At 40.6% G+C, this 21314-nt stretch overlaps 1 protein-coding gene across 1 annotated transcript in view; it reads left to right on the top strand.

The window, feature by feature from the left end:
* Window positions 1–353: 353 nt before the first annotated feature.
* The window catches only part of LOC488248 (cytidine monophosphate-N-acetylneuraminic acid hydroxylase), a 143875-nt gene continuing 122914 nt past the window's right edge, over window positions 354–21314 (top strand). The window contains exon 1 of the mRNA XM_038584299.1: window positions 354–400. Within this exon, the coding sequence (XP_038440227.1) occupies window positions 369–400 (32 nt within the window). The 5' untranslated portion in view covers window positions 354–368. The remainder of the gene's footprint in view (window positions 401–21314) is intronic.

Below are 21314 nucleotides of genomic sequence, written 5' to 3'. Positions count from 1 at the left end.
AAAAAAAATTTTTTAAGTTACAGTGGCATTATTTATATTAATAAAAAAACTTGACATCAAACACTCAACAAAGGGGAACAATGAAATGAGATACCACATAGCTATTAAAAATAAATGGTAGCCTTAACTTTTCCAAAGGTTGGAAATGACTGGGCGTGAAGCACATGGTAAGAACCCATGTTTATAGAGTGTTGTTTTCTAATTCAAAGGCATCTCTAGTTATATGTCTTCCTGACGAAGAGAATGTGGACCTTGGGCAAGGAAAGGAATCCTCTGAAACAACACTGAGTACCACCCTGGATGCTCAGTCGGATCTAACAACAACTTCATTATTCCCCTTCACAGTGTTCAGATTTTCAGCATGACAAATGTGCATGCAAAGGGATTTTTTGTATTCCTGGTAAGTCATGTTTTATTTGTCCTCTTAGGCATATTACTTTTCCTCCAAAAGAGCATTAGAATCCACTAGAAGCCACATGCTGTACTGGTAAGTAGCCTTAATAGGGTGAAATAAAAATAGAAAAAGATCACATGCCGATGATGTAGGGGGGTAGTTAATTTGGTAATGTCTCAGGTCCCATTCCTGTTTTTAAAAAAATGTGGTAAAATACTGAGTGTATGATTCAATGACATTGACTAAATTCACACTGTTGTGTCACCATCACTACTAATCATCGACAGAATTTTCCATCGTCCCAAACTGAAACTCTGTGTCCATTAAACACTAACACCCCAATCTCACCTCTCTTCAGTCCCTGGTAATCACTGTTCTACTTTCTTTCTCTATGAACTTGCCCTTCTAGAAGAAACCCCTTATAAGGGGAGCCATACAATGCTTGTCTTCTCATGTCTGGCCTATCTCACTTTGCATAAAGTTTTCAAGATCATCCATGTTCAGAATTCAAGGTTCAGCATGTATCAGAATTCTATATCTTTTAAAAGGTTGTGTCATATTCCATCATATGGATATACCCCATTTTGTTTATCCTTTGATTCCTTGATGGGTATTTGGATTGTTTCTACATTTTGGCTATTGTGAATAATGCTGCTGTGAACATTGGTGTATAAATAGCTGTTTGGGTCTCTACTTTCAGTTCTTTTGGGTATATACCTAGGAGCAGAATTGCTAGGTCATATGGTAATTCCATGTTTTTGAGGAACCACCCATACTATCTTCCACATCAGTCAAGCCATTTTATACTTCCAGCAGCGATACACAATGGTTGCCATTTCTCCACATTTCCCCAGCAATTGTTATTTTTGGGTTTTTTTTTTTTTTGGCAGGGTGGGGTGCGTTGGTAGCCACCCTAATGGTGTGAAGTGGTATCTATCTCATAGTGGTTTTGATTTGCATTTCCCTGATGATTAATGATGATATGTAGTCTTCTGTGGAAGATTTCTTTCACTTAAAGGGAATCTTGGGACTCACCCACATTGTTACATGCATTAGAACTTCTTTTTTGTTGCTAAGTGGTATTCTATTGTGTGAGTGTGAACTGTTGAACTATTCTCCTATGGATGGCCACCTGAGCTATTTGCTGTTTGAGGCTATCATGAATAAAGATACTATGAGCAATTTTGCATGTTCTTTTCTGTGGATAAGTGCTTTCATGCTTTCGGATAAATATCTAAGAGTAGAATTGCTGGTTTACAATGTGGGCATTTGTTTAGGGTTATAAGAAAGTGCCAGACCTTCTAGAAAGAGGCAATCAATTTTACTTCCACCAGTAATATATGAGAACTGTGGTTGATCCACATCTTTGCCAGCGTTTGGTGTTATAGCCTTGAAATGTAACCATTCTGATGGGCTGTAGTGGTATCTTATTGTGATTTTAATTTGTGTTTCTGTGAAACTGTGATCATTAATCCCTGATGATTAATGATATTGAATGTCTTTTCCTGTGTTTATTTGCCATTGATAAATCTTCCTTTGTAAAACATGTTCAAATATTTTACCCATTAATTATGGGCCTTTCTCTTTTCTTTTCTTTTCTATTTTATTTATTTATCCATGAGAGACACAGAGAGAGAGAGTGACAGACACACAGGCAGAGGAAGCACCAGACTCTATGCAGGGAGCCCAATGTGGGACTCAATCCCAGGACTCCAGGACCATGACCTGAGCCGAAGGCAGATGCTTAACCACTGAGCCACCCTGGCATCCCAATTATGGGCCTTTCTTTTGACGTCTCTTTTAACTGAATTGTAGGAATTCCTTGTCTATTCTAATTATCAGTCTTACATAAAATATTAGTTTTGAAAATATCTTCTCTTGGTCTGGGTTGTCTATTAATTTTTTAATCCTGTCTTTTGATGAACACAGTTTTAAATTTTGGCAAGGTCTAATTTATCAATTTTTCCTTTATAGTTATGGTTTTGTCATTTCCAAGAAACCTTTGCCTATTCCCAAGGCAACAAATGTACTGTTCTGTTTTATTTCATGAGCTTTTGAGTTTTATCCTTTAAGCTTTTTTTTTTTTTAAGATTTTATTTATTTATTCATGAGAGACACACAGAGAGAGGCAGAGACATCAGCAGAGGGAAAAGCAAGGCTCCATGCGGGGAGCCAGATGTGGGACTCGATCCAGGGTCTCCAAGATCACGCCCTGGGCTGAAGGCGGGGCTAAACCGCTGAGCCAACCCGGCTATCCTATGCTTTTTTAAAATTGGAGTTCAGGGATCCCTGGTGCGGCGCAGCTGTTTAGCGCCGGCCTTTGGCCCAGGGCGCGATCCTGGAGACCCCGGATCGAATCCCACGTCAGGCTCCTGGTGCATGGAGCCTGCTTCTCCCTCTGCCTGTGTCTCTGCCTCTCTCTCTCTCTCTCTCTGTGACTATCATAAATAAAAATAAAAAAACTAAAAAAAATAAAATTGGAGTTCAATTTGCCAACACATAGTATAACACCCAGTGCTCACCCCGGCAAGTGCCCTCCCTCGGTGCCCGTCACCCAGTCACCCCAGCCCTCCCCTCCCCTTCCACTACCCTATGTTCGTTTCCCAGAGTTAGGAGTCTCTCGAGAATGCTCTGTCTCCCTCTCTAATTTTTCCCACTCATTTTCATTTTCTCTCCTTTCCCTTATAATCCCTTTCACTGTTTCTTATATTCCCCGTATGAGTGAAACCACATGATGATCGCCCTTCTCCGATTGGCTTACTTCACTGGGCATAATACCTTCCAGTTCCATCCACTCGAAGCAAATGGGTATTCGTCCTTTCCGATGGCTGAGGAATAGTCCATAGTATGCAGAGACCACATCTCTAGCCATGGTTGCCTGGCGGCCCGCGGTGAGACCAAGAGGAGAGACGAGGGCGGCAGCCGGCTCTCCAGCTCTGGAGTCAGCGCCGCGCCACTGAGCCGCAGCCTCGCAGTCGGCCCGGCCTAGACGCTCCGCAGCTGGGGGCGCTCCCTGCCTCCGCCCGCCCGGGATCCTGGGCGTCGTCCGCTTGGGCGCCCCCCTCTTCCAGTGACTGGGAATCTGGAGGCTTCACTGCCCCTCCTGCCACTCTGCCCGATTTCCTGCCAATCACTTTTCCGACCAGGAAAACTCCAGCGCGGATTTTAGAGTTCCCGCTTCTCCAGGGCTGGGCGTTCTAGCCCCGGAGGCTCCTGCGGCTCAGCTTTAGCCCCGCTCCTCGCGGTGCCCCTCCCCCACTGGATTCCCCCCTCCCCCCCCATCTTCTTACCTTGTTAGAAGTGAAAACTTTTCTCTCTAGCATTCCGGCTGTTCTTTAAATCTCAGGTTGAATTCATAGGTGTTCAGGATGTTTTGAAAGTTACCTAGGTAGGTTTGTGGGGCCAGGTGCGTCAAGGACTCTTGCTCTTCCCTTTATCCTTTGTGCTTAGACCTGTGGTCTGCTTCATACTAACTTTCGTGCAAATACGGGGTAAAGATCAATGTTTCTCTCCCCCCCCCCCATATGGATGTTCAGTTGTTCCAGCACATTTATTGGAAAGACTTTTCCTATTGTTGCTTTGGAAATTTTGTTGTTGGAAATTAGTTTACCACTGTAAGTATGGGCTTACTTCTAAGCTCTGCTTAATCAATTTGTGCATTCTTTGCTAGCACCGTGTTGTTTTGATGATACTTTACAGTAAATTATGGAAACCAGCCCTCCAGCTTTGTTCTTTTTTCAGTAATTATTTGGCTATTTTAGGTGCTTTTCATTTATATGTATACTTTGGAATCAACTTGTGAATTTTTGTTAAAGAGCCTGGCAGGATTATGATTGGGATTGCACTGGATCCCAACTGGGGGAGAATTGATACCTTAATAATATCAAGTCTTCCATTATATGAACAGCTATATTTCTCCATTTACTGGGGTCTCCTTCAATTTCTGTCAGCAATATTTTGGGGGGGTTTGGTGTAGAGGTCTTGCATATCTTTTGTTAGATTTATTCCCACGCATTTCATTTTTTGATGCTATTGACAATGGAATTTTAAAATTTTATTTCAGGGGCACCTGGGTGGCTCAAGTGATTAAGCATCTGCCTTCAGCTCAGGTCATGATCTTTGGGTCCTGGGATAGAGACCCACATTGGGCTTCCTGCTCAGTGGGGAGCCTACTTTTCCCTCTGCCCTTGCTTGTGCTCTCTCTCTCTCTCCTTCTGTCAAATAAATAAAATCTTAAAAAAAAAAAAAGAGGAGAGGAAAGGAGAGAGGAAGACAAGAAAAAGAAAAGGAAGACAAGAAGAAAAGGGAGAGAGGAAGAGGAGCCCAGAGAAAAGAAGAGGAGAAGGAGGAGAAGGAGAAGGTCATCATTGCCATGCTCATATGATGCCCATACTTGGCTGACATCTACTATGTTCTGCTCCATTTGTCCAAACTGGTGATAAAACATTTGGGGAAAAAAAGTGTCTTTCCTTTTTTTTTTTAAGATTTTATTTATTTATTCATAGACAGAGAGAGAGAGAGAGAGAGAGAGAGGCAGAGACACAGGCAGAGGGAGAAGCAGGCTCCATACAGGGAGCCTGATGTGGGACTCAATCCCGGGTCTCCAGGATCACACCCCAGGCTGCAGGCAGCGCCAAAGAGCTGCGCCACGGGGGCTGCCCAAAAGGTATCTTTCCAATGTAGTTCATTTCTTTTCTTGCAAAACTTTACTCATTACTTGACTTTTATTATTTTTAGCTGATGAAAAGCCAAACAACTCACTGAAAATTTGCCGCGAGGCAATGGAAGGAGCCACTGAGCCACATTCCAAATGTCTTATTACAAGTTGATTACACATAACATTTATTTTTTTCCTCTGCTTTGCCTTTGGATAATGAAGAACACACACAGATGTTTATTTTCTGAGGGCTCCAACACATCTTGTAGATTTTATCCACAAGATGTGTCCTCTAAAGTCTCACCAAACACACGTGGCAAGGGATTGTTGCCTCATTTGACCTCTCTCCTTTGGATGGGCTATGACAGAAAATTTCCACTTCCTAAATTCTTCTCTAGGACGCTACTGTCTTCGTACTGAATGGCATTTAAGGATGAGAGATTTTAAGATCCTTATTATCCATTCACTGCTAGCTGTCTAATATTAGTGGTGTGAGCAAAAGGAAATTATTCTGGGTCTATTCTAGCTATTGTGGTCTGCCTAAATTTTCTCAGGTGAAGTTAATCCTTGGGTTCATTCACTAGAGCAAGGCATGTTTCTTTTCTGTGCATTATTATTCGTATTTGAGAAATGGATAAAAACTAGCCAGGCTTCTTTCCGAGAGAGGCTTTGCTAATCAAATGAAATAATATGGGTAAAAATTATTTAAGTGTTCAGAAGTGGCCGATGCCCTGTGTGAATAAGCACTCATAGTTAATGATGAAAGCTACCATTAAGTCAAGCACCTGATATGTACTAGGTTTCATGCCAAGTGCTTTATTGACTTAATCACATTTTCGTTCTCACAATTCTGTTATTCACATTTTATAAATGAAGAGTTTAAGTAATTCACCTAGCAGCACACAGGGGCAGAATTCAGATCTGTATTCATTTACAGCCTGTGTTCTTCAACATCCTACTGTCTACCTCTCAATAATTTTTACCAAGTGTGCAGTGTCAAATGTGATGCTGTCCTTAAGATGGTCTCCAAATAACAGAATGTCTAGGATTGCTTAGTTGGTCCCCCCACCTGTCGGTTTAGCCACAGTTGAGCAGTAATAATTTAAAAATAACTTGTCTTGGGGTGCCTGGGTAGCTTAGTCAGTTAAGCATCTGCCTTCAGCTCCAGTCATGATCTCAGGGTCCTGGGATCAAGCCCTGGGCCCTGTGTCAGGCTCCCTGCTCAGCGTGGAGTCTGTGTCTCCCATTTCTTCTGCCCCTCCCCCAGCTCATCCTCTCTCTCACTTTCCCTCAAGTAAATAAATAAAAATCTTTAGAAAAAAATAACTTGTTTGTGTAGCTCTTACTGTATGGACATGTATACTGCTTCATTTAATTCTATCAGCACTGCATTAACCAGACACTAACCTCACTTTATTCATGGAGAATCAGTGCCTCAGAGGGGCTTATGGTCCCCATAACTTGCCAAGTATCCATGCTGGAACTTTTCTCAACTGGGTTTTGTGTCTGTTACAATGCACTTGTTGACCTGTAGTATATTTCTCAGGAAATGGAAATAAATAGTCAATCACACACTTCTTTAATATCTATCCATCCATTCCCACAGCAGAACCCTCATCTTATTCTTTAAGCGATCATTTGTGCATGTATGATGGTAACTCTACTGCACTTATGGTTTTCATCCCTGGGGGCAGTATTAACTTTCTATGGTTGCTGTAACACATTGCCACAAACTTAGAACAACAGAAATTAGTATCTTATTAGTAGGTTAGAAGTCCAACATGGGTCTCATTGGAATAAGATCAAGGTGTCAGCAGGGCTGTTTTCCTTTGTAGAGGCTCCAGAGGATGGTCTGTTCCCTTGCTTCTTCTAGCTTCTAGGGGTTGCCCACATTTCTTGGCTGGTGGCATCTTCCTCTTTCCTCAAACAGCAACAGCAGGCAGAGTGCCTCTGGCCTGGAATCTGAGCTCTTCCTGTTTCATGAACTTCATGATTCCGCTGTGCCCACTAGGAGAATCCTGGAGAATCTCCCTATCTTAAGGTCAGCCGATTAGCAACCTTAATTTCATCTGCAAATTGATTCTCCTTTGCCACCTAATCTAATTTATTAATAGTTTCTGGAGATTAGAATGTAAGTGTCTGTGGGGGCCATTATTCTGCCTATGACAGGGGCTCATTTATGCTTAAAATGAAGTGCAAAATCAATTAGCATAGGTAGTTGGAGTGACTTTCTTTAGTGGTCAGCACATCTATTTCTATGATGGAAAGGGGAGCGTCAACTTTTGGCTTCTTTTTTTTTTACAGGTTATTTTTAATATTTTTAAAATTTAAATTCTATTTAATTAACATATTCTCTATTAGTTCCAGAGGTAGGAATCCGTGATTCATCAGTTGCATATAACACCCAGTGCTTATTACATCAAGGGTGAGGAGCACGGATGGTACCTGGGTACGCCCCCTGCTGGCCAAAGTGAGGAGGCCTTTGCTTGGCGGAGGCATTCTAGAGTCCTTGTTCTGGACACTGTGCTGTTGCCTTTTGTTGCCTCTATGTTGGTGGAGAAAGTCCTGAGATAATTCAGGCTTTCCTCCTATTGTCTCTGTAACCCCCTCACTTCCTTCCCAGATATAATATATAGAGGCTCCCCTTTGCATACAAAATAAATTTCAAGCTCCCAGGCATGGCCAACCAGGTTTTTCATTACATCACTCCTGCCCTCTTCAAACCTTAGTGGGTTATTGTTTCCAGATTTGGTGAGGTACTACATGTAGAATACCTAGCAGGAGGTAGATGTCAAGGAATTTAGTTGCAAATACAAAACAAAACAGCAAACCTACTTCAGTTAGTGCAAGTAATAAAGACATGTGTTAAAGGACATTGGAGGTTAAGAATATTAAAGGTTAAGGACTCAGGACAAGCGCCAAGGTACGATACTGATCGCGTCAGTGCCGGGACAGAGGCCTGGACCAGGGATGTAACCGCCAGGCTGGCCAGAGCTGCCCCCGCCAGGCTGGCCAGAGCTGCCCCAGCTCCCTCTCCACAAACAGTTCTTACCAGCACCTCCTATTCTTAGGACCCTTCTGAATTGATGATTGGCCCGAGTACTTCCAGTGGACAGGGTCCATCTCCAGTGTCTGTACCCCAGCCACACTAATGGAATGTGACTTTCAGGCTTCTGTGTTGGGAAGGCAGGGACTCAGACAGTGGTGAATTCCTCACATATAAAGGGTTTAAAAAGTCACCAGAGACGTTTGCTATGTTAGGTATTCGTAGTACCTCATTTTCCCAGAGAGAACAACATTCTAAAATAGGTGTGGAAACAACCATAAGTGGGTTAGACCACCATATCGCTTGTGAAATTCACTGTAAAAACTTTCAAACATACAGTAAGCTTCAACTCGATCAACCTTATGGTTAATCTTGTTTTAGCTGTGCTTATACTTATTCCTCTGTCTCCCCATCCCCGCCAATTTTTAAAAAATATTTTATTTATTTGTTCATGAGAGACACACAGAGAGAGGCAGAGACATAAGCAGAGGGAGAAGCAGGAACCTGATGTGGGATTTGGTCCTAAGACACTGGGATCACCAACCTGAGCAGAAGGCAAACGCTCAACCACCCAGCCACCCAAGTGTCCCTCCTCACCAATTATTTTGAAGCAAATCCCAAACATGAAATCTTTTCATTCGTAAATAGTTGGGCATGTAACTCTAAGAGATGAATGGCTTGTGAATTTTTGATTGTGGAGAAGCACCACGGCATAGCCACCTTTCCATGATTTTTGCATAAGTATTCAGATTCTCCTTCAGGAAAACAAATATTTACCTAGTAAAGATACTGGAATAGCTAGCTCACATACTTCAGGAGCTGACAACCTATTCTTTCACTCATCTGTTCATCCATTCAGTAAAAGATTAGTAGATACCAGGGACTTTTCTCACACTTGGCTTGAGGCAGAGTTGAACAAAAATATAGTTATTGTTCTTATGGAGCTTTGAGAGAGCAGATGAAAGCCTGAAGAGTTAAATAACAAAGCAGATGTGAACTATTAGTAAATAAATAAAGAGATATCCTAAGGTAGTAGACAATTGATCACAAAATTAATCAAGAAAACAGTAGATAAAATCCTCTAAGTTTTAAAGGAAGATTTTTGATATGCTAATTCACAGTGACTCCTAGGTAGAAATTACATGCCCATTTTGGGTAATTGAATGTCTTTGTTGATTATTTGATCCAAACCCTGAAAATTTTTTAAAGTTTTTAAATTTTTATTTAAATTCAATTTACCAACATACCATATAACACACTGAAATTTGAAACAAGTTTTAAAACAGAGAAAAAGAACATGGCCCACCATATTTGCTAAAATTTCTTCTCAGAGGAAATCATAAAAGCACAGAAAGCCCCCAAATGTATCATTTATTTGTATGCAGATTTTATATGTTATTCAGCATTCTTTCACTCCATAGGGATATGCTTATGGATGTGTAACTTCAATGACTTCCAAACCCAAAGCAGCAGAAATCTGACCCGTGGCTATAACAAGCTGGTATGGCTGGTGTGGCTGTGTAAGCCTTCAGGTTTATAAGTAAAACATGTAAGTAGTTCCCAGAACTGAGCTGAGTTTTACAATTTTTATTCAGATTTTGTAAGTGCAGGAAACAATCTCCAAGCTCTCCACTTCCATTATTTTTCAGTAGAGATTGAATTGCAAACAATGAAAGAACTCCACACGGACCAGACAAAATGGTCTAGTGCTTTGGACAATCCTCAAATTGCTGAACTCTGAATCTGAACATATGACACACATCAGGTAGCATGTCCTAAATTAACACTGTCTGAGATATCTTGAGTATGGATTCTTGGATGTATAAAGAACAATGTTTTCCATTAAAAGAAAGGGCAAATGTTATCACCCCAAAAATAAGGCTAGTAAGGCTACTTACTCAAGTATGGCTGACTAGGCTGGGATGGACATTACCTTCTGACTGGTCAAGCACTTGGCTGTGTTCTTTCTTTGTACAAGTCATCTGATTTGGAAAGGACTATCAAGAAAGAGACTGTGGGAGTGACAAGAAGCTCAAAGTCAAATCTTCATTTTAAAGACCTTAGACCAGTGCATCAAAACTCTTACTTACAGAAGGCAATTGAGTAGGAACCACTATAGTGACAGGGAAAACTCTTTGTATGGATTGTTTTGTGTTGGCTCTAAATTTTCTTGGAAGATGCTGTGAACAGTGAAGAAAGGATGAGGAGTGCAGTGCCTTTGTCCATAAAAGGGGGCTGTCAAATGACTGTCTGACCTGAAGTGTGACATGGGGCTCCACACTACATCCCCAGGTCTCTAGAGGGAAAATGTGATTTCCTAAAAAGACATGTAGTTGACTGGCTTCACCATTTTCACCATGAAAACAGACTGGAGGCTGCTCCTATAATTTGGTTTTTATTGTACACTTGACTCCTTCTAATTGTTGCTGGCTATGCTGGAAAGAGTTAACATGTTGGGAGTGGATGGTGTCCTCTGACAGGCCTGCCTATGAGGTTGGCCCTGGGCTAGCAACTGGGAACTTAAATTTTGGGAGGGTGCCCATGTTTAAGTGATAAGAAGGGCTCACTGTGCAGAAACCATTTGTGCAAACAGTATGCTTTTGCTGAACACCTGATTGTCTTCTGGGAATCTCTAATTTGGGCATGTGCCAAATGGTTTATTCTTTCAGATTTCCTTTTTAAGATTTTACTTATTTGAGAGAGAGTGAGAGAGAGAGAGAGCATGAGCAGGGGGAGGACCAGAGAGAGAGAGGGAGAAGCAGACTCCCCACTGAGCAGGGAGCCCAATGTAGGGCTCAATCCAAGAACCCTCTTTCAGATTTCTTTATGTGTATATAGAAATACATATAAAGTAAACATATAAGTTTAGGCAAAAATGGGTCACATTACACATATTGTTCATGTTCATTCACCAATATATCTTGGCACTTGTTATTTCCATGTCATTACATATGGAGCCATCTCTTTATTTTGGGCAGTTATAGGTGTCTCCTTAAACATTTGACTGTATGGTGGGGCACCTGGGTGGTTCAGTGGATTAAGCATCTACCTTTCGTTCAGGTCATGATCTTGGGGTCCTGGGATTGAGCACTGCATTGGGCTCCCCGCTGAGTGGAACATCTGCTTCTCCCTCTCCCTCAGCCCCTCCTCCCCATTTGTGCATGCTCGCTTTCTCTCTCTCAAATAAATAAATAAAATATTTTTAAAAATTGGCTGTAATGTATGAACCAGGTTTGGATCTTGATTTGGTCCAGAATATACTTTAGGCCAACAAGGAGAATTTGGCTATTGGATGAATATTTGATAATATTAAAGAATTTTTAATAAATGTATTAGATTTGGTAATGGTGTTATATTTATTAGAATCCTTGGATTTTAGAGGAATATATTGAAATATGAGAAGATGAAATCATGATGTCATGAATCATGAATCATCCCACTGGGGAGGACAGTGTGTGTGAGTTTGAGTGTGTGGGTGTGTGTGAGGGTGTGCAAGACTTTATATGCATGTGTGAGGGAGTGTGTGAGTACATGAGTATGTGGGTGAGTGGGTGTGTGCATGTGAGTGTATGTATAGGTATGAGAGTGTGTGGGGGATGTGAGTATATATGACTGAAAGGTGTGTGTGAAGGTGTGTGGCTATGTGTGAGTGTGTGTGGAAAGTGTGAGTGAGTGTGAGGGGATGTGAGTGTGCGAGAGGGTTGTGTGAGGGTATGCAAGAGTGTGGGGGGGTATGAGTATGAGAAAGAGGGTATGTGAGGGTGTGAGTAGGGAAAGAGAAGAGTTGTTGAGATTGGGTCATGGAAGTTGACTATATCGTTCTTTCTAGCATTGCACAGGGTTTATACAATTTTTTATTTTGCATTTTGTGTATATTATGGTGGTAAGTTGAAAAAACAGCTAGGCTTTGATGACTGGTTATCTCTGATAGGGTTGGAGGAAGTTGTGAAAGAACATGGGGGTGGGAAAAGGGCCCCTGATCAGGGCTGGCTGATTTTAATAAAGGAGGTTTTCCTCCTGGCCTTAGTCAGGGGTGAGGACCTTTTTGTTGTTAAAGTCACTGACTCAGAAGGAAAAAACAAACACACCAAGACACAAGATTTTAACTCAAAAGTTTTTTTTAACAAACAGGAAGCATTGACTTTAAAAATTCAAGAAAGACATCACAAAATTTGGATCACTAAGTAACTGGCATGAACATAATAACGAGTGAGAAGGAAACATGCCCACATCAATATTGTAAAATGGGATAAAGTGGTATCAAAAGTGATATTAGGTTTTAAAGGAGAGAGAAATTAATCCAATTGTGGGGAGAGATGAGAGGCTGCATGGGACAGTGGTTTGTTTGAAGTCAGTCGACCTAGATTCAGATCCCACCTATAGTTAACACTCTGACCTCTCTGAGCATCAGTTACAGATAAAACCATCATGTGGAACTTACAGCTTTGCTGTCCGAACTAGAAACACTGACTATAAATAACAAACCTATTGACATAAGATTAAAGCAGTACATAGTGTGGTTATGATACTTCTTAGCACTGTGTTTTCATGTTCAGGTATTCATTTCTCAGAGAAATAATAATAATAATAAGTGATGTCTTTGAATAAAAAAGCCAAAAAACCAAAACAAAAACCAACCCCTTTCTTGGCTGACCAGCATTCATTCCCTCTTCGTGACAGCACTGCCACTCTTCAAACATGTGTGGTCTCAGTGGGAATGGAAATCCAGTGGATTGCCTTTCATTCGAGAAGCCCCTTCCTCCAGGACCTTGACAGAGCAAGGTCTCTTTGGAGATTCTGACAAATGGCTGATCCATTTGTTCACAAAGGACAACATCCTAGACAGGACCATTCCTTCTGGGAATGCCATCCTTTAGCTCCTGCTGATCTCATCCCTAGAGCTACTGTGGGTCTTGCCAATTTCCATGACTGGTTCTCAAAACATGCCTACTGGTTTTCAGAGCTATAGGTTTCCTCATAACTCTCTTGTTCTGGAGGCAACCAGAGTTGGGTTTTCCCCCATGAGCAAGCAAAAATCCTCATTGTCTTTTCTCCATTATGTCCAGGAAAAGGCTTCTGGAGAAAGAGGCTCCTGATGGGAAAGAGGAACAGGAGATATATAAGCAAGGAGCTGCTCAAAGAGCAGGTTGGTCTGGCGTGAGCCAATGTCAATGGAAAGTTAGATGTGGACATCAGGGGGAAACAGAGGAAGAAGAAACAGGGGTGTTTTATTTACACCCATCCATTCCCTGCCCCCACCACCAGCAAATACACCTCTATCATCTTACCCAGCTTCCTACCAGGGCCTATGCTTCAGGTCCTACCCTTCACTTTGAAAGACTCCAAACTATCAGAGACCAAGCTACAGCCCCCACAGGCATGGTCCATCCATGTGCTTCCCCATCCACTAAGAAGGGGCCTCCTATCTCTCAACAAACCTGCCACCCCCACCTGACCCTGCACTATCAACACACTTCCCCAACAGGGGTGCGCTGGGGCTCCATTCCTTTCAGTCCTGCTGGACACACACATCAGCTCTCAGCTCAGACCTGCCTTCCAATGATTGTCTCTATTGGGCAATTGTCTTAGGTTGAAATGCTCAAGTAGGATCACCTGAAATAGGAAGTGAAGACCTGCATATTTTCCTTGAGGTGCTCTTTTTAAAATAAAAGGTAGTCTGTACTTTTTTATACAAATATATATGGACTTTGTGGACTTAACCAACTGAGCAAAAATGAGGAACCTATTCAAATCATGACCCTAGTGGCTACTGAATATTTTAATTATGCTGATCTCAGAGTCCTGGGATGGAGCCTTGCATCGGGCTCCCTGCTGAACAGGGGGTCTGCTTCTCTTTTTCTCTCTGCCCCTCCCCACCACTGTTCTTTCTCAAATAAATAAATAAATAAATAAATAAATAAATAAATAAGTAAAATCTGTTTAAAGATTGAAAACATTGTACATAAAAGTACATCTTCAGTGATGTTAAGTATTGTTTGCAGTTGTAAAAAAATACTGATTAACAATATGGGTAAACAAGTTATGGTATTTTCATACCAGTGAATATTAGGCAGCTAGTAAAAAGATGCATTAGTGCTCTCCAAGTTAGCTTTAATGAGTGGTCAACTGAGCAGAGCAACATAAGGAAGGGTATAAACGAGATTCTGTGAGATTGACTAAAACCCCCACCGTATGAATATGTATGTGAGTTGGCACTGGTTGTAAGGTTGTGTGGGCATGGAGGAATGACAGAAATGCTATGATGCTTTGTTCACATGGGTTACGTGGGGATGGAAGTGTGGGCTGGGGCAGGAGAGGATAGAAAGAGTGCTGACAGGGTCTCTGCTCTCCCCAGTGGAGATGAGATAGTCACATGTGAGATTAATGTGTGTATCAAGGTTTCCAAGAACAGCTGTGGTTGGCAGTCATTCTCTGGCCAGGTCTGGCCTGGTTTTAAGGACATCCTGGGGTGAGTGTGAAAGAGCTCAAACATGGGCTTTCCCCAGAGCAGGGTCAGCTGCGGCAGGTGGCTGGGGCGAAGCAGAAGCCTGGGTCTCCCTGGCTCCATCAGGTAGGTGGGAAAGGTCAGTTGCAGACTAGCTGGGAGCCAAGTTCAGAATCCAGGGGACAGAGCCATGGGATCTAGTGACAGCACTTCTCTAGTAGGAAGGAGGTCTTCTGTAGCAAGGGCCCTCAAAAAAGAAAAGAAAAAAAAAAGCAAGCAAGCAGGCAAAGAAAAAATAAAACTCAATTGAAGATTGTTTAATTAAAACAAGTGTGTTTTTAAAGTTGTCAGCATTAAATATAATATTTTTATTCTGCTCAGGTTTGTTAAACTCAAACTCATGTTATACCTGTTCTAGAATTTGTCAGCAAGAAAGAGAACTTAAGATGATGCTTAGCAATTCAATGTCTCATGAACTTTTTATGACTAGTCTAAACATAATTATTAAGAGCAAGTGAATTAATTAAATATATGATAAAGATTTATAAATGAACTTTTCAATAATTATGTCCCCCAACTTTTTTGTGGGGGGGGAATAACTTAAAACCTTAGTTTTTGCTAAGTTAAATTACATGGTGGGTAGCAAGTCTAGATCATTTCCAAATAAGATAAAATATTAAAACATTAATGATTAACCATAGGCTCATCTACTTTTGACTTTCTCTTAGAGAGAAGCTAAAGGTTTTGGGTATGTTAGTAAACATGTTTTGAGCCATGCTGAGAAATTTGCTCTGAGGAGGCATATGTTTATTTTTTTTTAAAGATTTTATTTATTCATGAGAGACACAGAGAGAGGGAGAGACATAGGCAGAGGGAGAAGCAGGCTCCCTGTGGGGAGCCTGATGCAGGACTCGATCCCAGGACCCCGGGATCATGACCTGAGCCAAAGGCAGATGCTCAACCACTAAGCTACCCAGGCATCCCGGAGGCATATGTTTCTTTTTCTTTTTTTTTAATAATAAATTTATTTTTTATTGTTATTCAATTTACCAACATGCAGAATAACACCCAGTGCTCATCCCCTCAAGTGCCCCCTTGGTGCCCGTCACCCATTCACCCCCACCCCCCGCCCTCCTCCCCTTCCACCACCCCTAGTTCATTTCCCACAGTTAGGAGTCTTTATGTTCTGTCTCCCTTTCTGATATTTTCCACACACTTCTTCTCCCTTCCCTTATATTCCCTTTCACTATTATTTATATTCCCCAAATGAATGAGAACATACACTGTTTGTCCTTCTCCGATTAACTTATTTCACTCAGCATAATACCCTCCAGTTCCATCCACGTCGAAGCAAATGGTGGGTATTTGTCATTTCTAATGGCTGAGGAATATTCCATTGTATACATACACCACATCTTCTTTATCCATTCATCTTTCGATGGACCCCGAGGCTCCTTCCACAGTGTGGCTATTGTGGACATTGCTGCTAGAAACATCGGGGTGCAGGTGTCCCGGCGTTTCATTGCATCTGAATCTTTAGGGTAAATCCCCAACAGTGCAATTGCTGGGTCATAGGGCAGGTCTATTTTTAACTCTTTGAGGAACCTCCACAGAGTTTTCCAGAGTGGCTGCACCAGTTCACATTCCCACCAACAGTGTAAGAGGGTTCCCTTTTCTCCGCATCCTCTCCAACATTGGTGGTTTCTTGCCTTGTTAATTTTCCCCATTCTCACTGGTGTGAGGTGGTATCTCATTGTGGTTTTGATTTGTATTTCCCTGATGGCAAGTGATGCAGAGCATTTTCTGATGTGCTTGTTGGCCATATCTATGTCTTCCTCTGTGAGATTTGTCTTCATGTCTTTTGCCCATTTCATGATTAGATTGTTTGTTTCTTTGGTGTTGAGTTTAATAAATTCTTTATAGATCTTGGAAACTAGCCTTTTATCTGATGGGTCATTTGCAAATATCTTCTCTATTCTGTAGGTTGCCTTTTAGTTTTGTTGACTGTATCCTTTGCTGTGCAAAAGCTTCTTATCTTGATGAAGTCCCAATAGTTCATTTTTGCTCTTGTTTCTTTGAGGCATATGTTTCTAAAAATTATTAAATGTATTCATAAATTTGCCATCTACAGAAAGTTGGCATAACAATTTAGTTGTTTATTTCTTAGTTTTCATTAGAAATTAAGGTTTCTATGGGTTAAAATTCTAATAAATATAATGAAACAATTAGAAACAATAAGGGAAACATGTCTGTATGCAAAGAGAATGAGATGTGTATTTTTGGTGAGAAAATGGATGAGGAAAGAAGCTAGTTTTGTCCTGACATGAGGTTAGTTGTTAAGGAAGAAAAAACATAGACAAAATCTGAATGTAAAAAAGAATGCTGTAGAAAGTCTGTGAAAAAGGAATCTTGGGGAAGGAATTTTATGTATGGTCAGGGCTAAAATTGGAATGAATGAGGTTTTTTTTTTTTAGGATTTTATTTATTTATTTGACAGAAACAGGGAGATTGTGAGAGCAGCAGGCAGAGGCAGAGGGAGAAGCAGATTCTCCGCTGAGCAGGGAGTCTGACCCAGGCCTCGATCCCAGGACCATGAGATGCTTAACTGACTGAGCCACCCAGGCGCCCATGGAATGAATGAGTTTTAATCTCAAAATACACTGCTGCAAGATAAATTTTGTTTTTCTCTCTGTTAAAGTGATCAAGTTTTCTCAGATTATTGGTGTATTCTCAGTAAGGAATTATAGGCAAAGTTTTTCTTTATCTTTCATGTAACCTGTATAGAAAAAGTCTCCATGTTTTGTCTTTAGCAGCTCTTTGCTAACTCAGGAAAATGGAATCTTCTCAATAAGAGCTAAATTTTGCTAACAACTATGTCTGTATTTGTCTTTAGACTCTTTTATTGCCTCTTCAGTTTAATAGATAATTATTCAGTTTTGTAATGATCTTTGATCCTATTCAGTCATGTGCTTTAAAACCTTCTGCTATTTTTGGCAAACGTTCCCAAATTCAAATTCTAAATGAACTCTTTTTAACTAATTGGACTCATTTATTTGGTATGTTCAGTTACAAGAGAAGCATTGTCAGATAAGTGATGACAAACTTTCTTATATATATTAATATATTAATTATATATTAATATATTAATATTATATATTAATATTAATATATTAATTATATATTAATAAAACTATTTCAGAAATTGTATGAAGTTCCTAAAGTTTTGATATGTTATTAATAAAACTATTAATAAAACTATTAATAAAACTATTTCAGAAATTGTATAAAGTTCCTAAAGTTTTGATATGCCCTGGCATAATGTTATCACTTGTAACTCTAGTTATAGATGTCATGTGTCATAGAAATAACCAGATTTCCTTGTCAATTGCATTGTGATGAACTCTCACCAGATCTCTAACCATGGCCATTTTTAAGTCTTTTATCATTTTCAGCTATTATTCTACTCTGATGCTCTTGCAAATGTGTTTCTTCTTCAAGGAGATTTGTGGAAAGGACTTTTGACAAATACATGTTTCTGATACCCTTAATATTATAAAATGAAACTGGGTAAGAACTTCTAGAACTGGTGGGAAATCTGGTTCCAACAGAACAAGAACTAATTAACACAGGACTGAATGAATTGAGGAAGATGATTGTAGTTTTTATGACTCTTGTTTGAAACATTCCGTTTCCCTAATATTTGTTCTTCCAGATTTAAGAAAACATTTTCTCTTCAGGTATCTATGACTTACAGAGATTTGGTAAAAATTCACCCACACCTATAGGTTTTAGAGTCTGATGGCAAGGATTTCGGTTGGTTTCCGGCTTTGAGAGGCTATTAAAATTTCAACGTAGGGCAGCCCCGGTGGCTCAGCGGTTTAGCGCCACCATCAGCCCAGGGTGTGATCCTGGAGACCCAGGATCGAGTCCCACGTCGGGCTCTCTGTATGGAGCCTGCTTCTCCCTCTGCCTGTGTCTCTGCCTCTCTCTCTCTCTGTCTCTATGAATAAATAAATAAAATATTTTTTTAAAAATTTCAACGTAGAGATTCCTTAGGAAAAGTTCCAGCAAAGCAGGTTTTAAAGAGTCTATATGGTCAACCACATTCTTGTCTCACTTATGTAAATAAGTAGGCTACATTTTGTTAAAACTGGAATTATTTTACAAACAAATTAGTCTTAAGTTAGCTATCCTTGATGGAAATTAGGGGAATTTTAGAGAAAAATCATTGTTTCACTAACACATTTTTGTGACCATTAGCTTCTAGTTCTGATGGTCTTTGAGTGTATGCAGTTTTCTAATGAAATGGCTGGCTCCTGAATTCTTTCTGGTTTCCTTGAGTATCTGGCAGTGACTCTCTGAAGAAAGGTTTCCCATTTTGTCCCATTTTTCTCACCTGGAGTCATTGGGAACGGAAACTACCCTTTTGCCCTGAAGCTCTGGGGAAATGAAGCTGGACAACTTGAGATAAACTTCAGAGAAATTGCCACAACAGCCCATGATTAGACAAACGATCACCAGAGACATTCAAATGGCAGAGCAGGAAAACACATCAGACTGCCACTGGCTGCCCCCAGTCCATTAGCGGTGGGTAGGGGCCTGGCTTCTAGAACCCTCCCTGGTAGCACTGGGATGGTCATTTGCTCCAACCATTTACCTGTGTTTTCCTTGAAATGTCTCTTATTAAATACCTGATAGCTTATAAAGTCCAGGCCCAACTTTGGGAGCCCTGCTTTGGAAATGAGGCAACTGTTAAACTGGATTGACTGCCTCTCAAAACCAAGGCTGGTTCATAAAGTATGGAGCCCACTTCTTACCTGAGGTTCAGAACAGAACTTTAAACTCCAGCCATGAAGGAACAATGCTGATCTGTGAAGTTTTCCTGAGAAAATATCTTGATTGAAAGGGGAGATTATGGGATTGCATAAAACCTCTGGACATGAAAGACCCCATGTTCCTTTCCAACTAACCAACTCCCAAACTCCAGAAATAGCAATTGTGTGACAAGTGGTTGCTCCTGACATTTCAACAGAGCAACTGGTGTTTGGATCAGAGGAGACAGCAAAGTTAGTGAATACATAGCAGGGACAGTTTCTTTTGATAACACTACTACCAATAAGTTAGTCATCACAACCAGTTGAACTGCTCAGCACCAATACGGGTTTTTTTTTTCCTCCCTCTCTTTACATAACCCTATAATTACCTCTTCCTTTCTTATAAAAACCCCCTTGCTTTCCCCGCACCAGTGGCACACTTTCCTGGTTATCCCAGAATCTGTGCCCCCCACCCCAATTGCAATTCTTTTTTTTTTTTAATTTTTGTTTATTCATGAGAGACACACAGAGAGAGGCAGGGACACAGACAGAGGGAGAAGCAGGCTCCCTGCAGGGAGCCCGATGTGGGATTCGATCCCAGGACCCCAGGATCACGACTTGAGCCAAAGGCAGATGCTCAACCACTAAGCCACCCAGGTACCCCTCAAACTGCAAGTCTGAGATCCCAAATAGAGACCTTTGTTCCTTTTCAGTTTTGTCCCCTTTTCTCAGGAGACAAAACAGCCTCACGCTCTCCATTCCCTCAGCAGCATCCTCAAGTCAGGGAGACTTCTGGAAAGGTGTCTCTTCCCTACTCTGAGACCTGGAAACTCTCCAAATAGTAACCTGGGGCAATCATTCTGCTCCCCTAACTGGTTTCCCTGTTCTTAGAGATCACTGTTTTTTATTATCTGATTTATTTTGAGCACTGTTCTTTCATATGTTTTGTTCCCCAACACCATCTCCCCCCCCCCTTTATTTTTTGGTTGTTTCAAACACGAGGGTAAATTGGTCCCTTCTCCTCCATCTTGGCCAGACATGGAAATATATGAGCCATTTTCGATGCTTTTGTTTCCTAGTTATTTTTGGTTTTAATTTACATTTCTCTCATCTAATGCTGGTGTGGGACACTTTTTCGTGTGTTCATTGGCCATTTGTTTGTCTTTTCTGATGAAATGTCTGTTTAAACTTGTGCCTTTTTAAAAATTGTGCCTCTTTAAAAATTGGGTTGCTTATTTTTTTATTCTTGAGTTGTAGGAATTCTTGTGTTTTATATCATGGGCATGAGTTTTTCATCAGATATGTGTTTTACAAGTATTTTCTTCCTGTCTATGGCACACCTGTTCATTTTTCTTAAGTCTTTTGTTAAGCAGAAGTTTAAAAAGTTTTTGATGAAGCCTAATTTGCTAATATCTTTTTCATGGTAATGCTTTCCATATCATTTGTAAAAAATCTTTGTGTACCTCAAAATCATGAAAGTACCCTTCATGTTTCCTCCAAAAACTTTATAGTTTTGTGTTTAAGTTTATCTCAGGTTAATTTTTGTATCTGGTGTGAGCTAGGGATAAAGACGAATTGTTTCCCCATATGAACGTCCAGTTGTTCTAGCACCATTTGTTGAAAAACAACAAAGGACTTCTATTGTGTTTTTGTTTTTGCATTCTACTTTAAAATATTTTCAATTTTTATTATTAATTTATCATTATTTGTTATTAATTATTATTATTAATTTAAAAAATTTTAATTCTAGCATAGGTACCATACGGTGTTGTGTTTCATTTCTCTCATCTAATGCTGATGTGGGGCAGCATTAGATGTAGTTTCAGAAGTACAACATAGTGATTCATCTGTTCCATACATTACTCAGTTTTCATCATGAAAAGTGTCCTCTTAAGCCCCTCCCCATATTTCACCTGTGTCCCCACCCACCTCCATCAGTTTGTTCTCTAGAGTTAAGA

Source organism: Canis lupus, chromosome 35 (assembly GCF_011100685.1).
Source record: "Canis lupus familiaris isolate Mischka breed German Shepherd chromosome 35, alternate assembly UU_Cfam_GSD_1.0, whole genome shotgun sequence".
NCBI lineage: Eukaryota > Metazoa > Chordata > Mammalia > Carnivora > Canidae > Canis > Canis lupus.
This window is presented reverse-complemented; position numbering and strand designations above follow the sequence as displayed.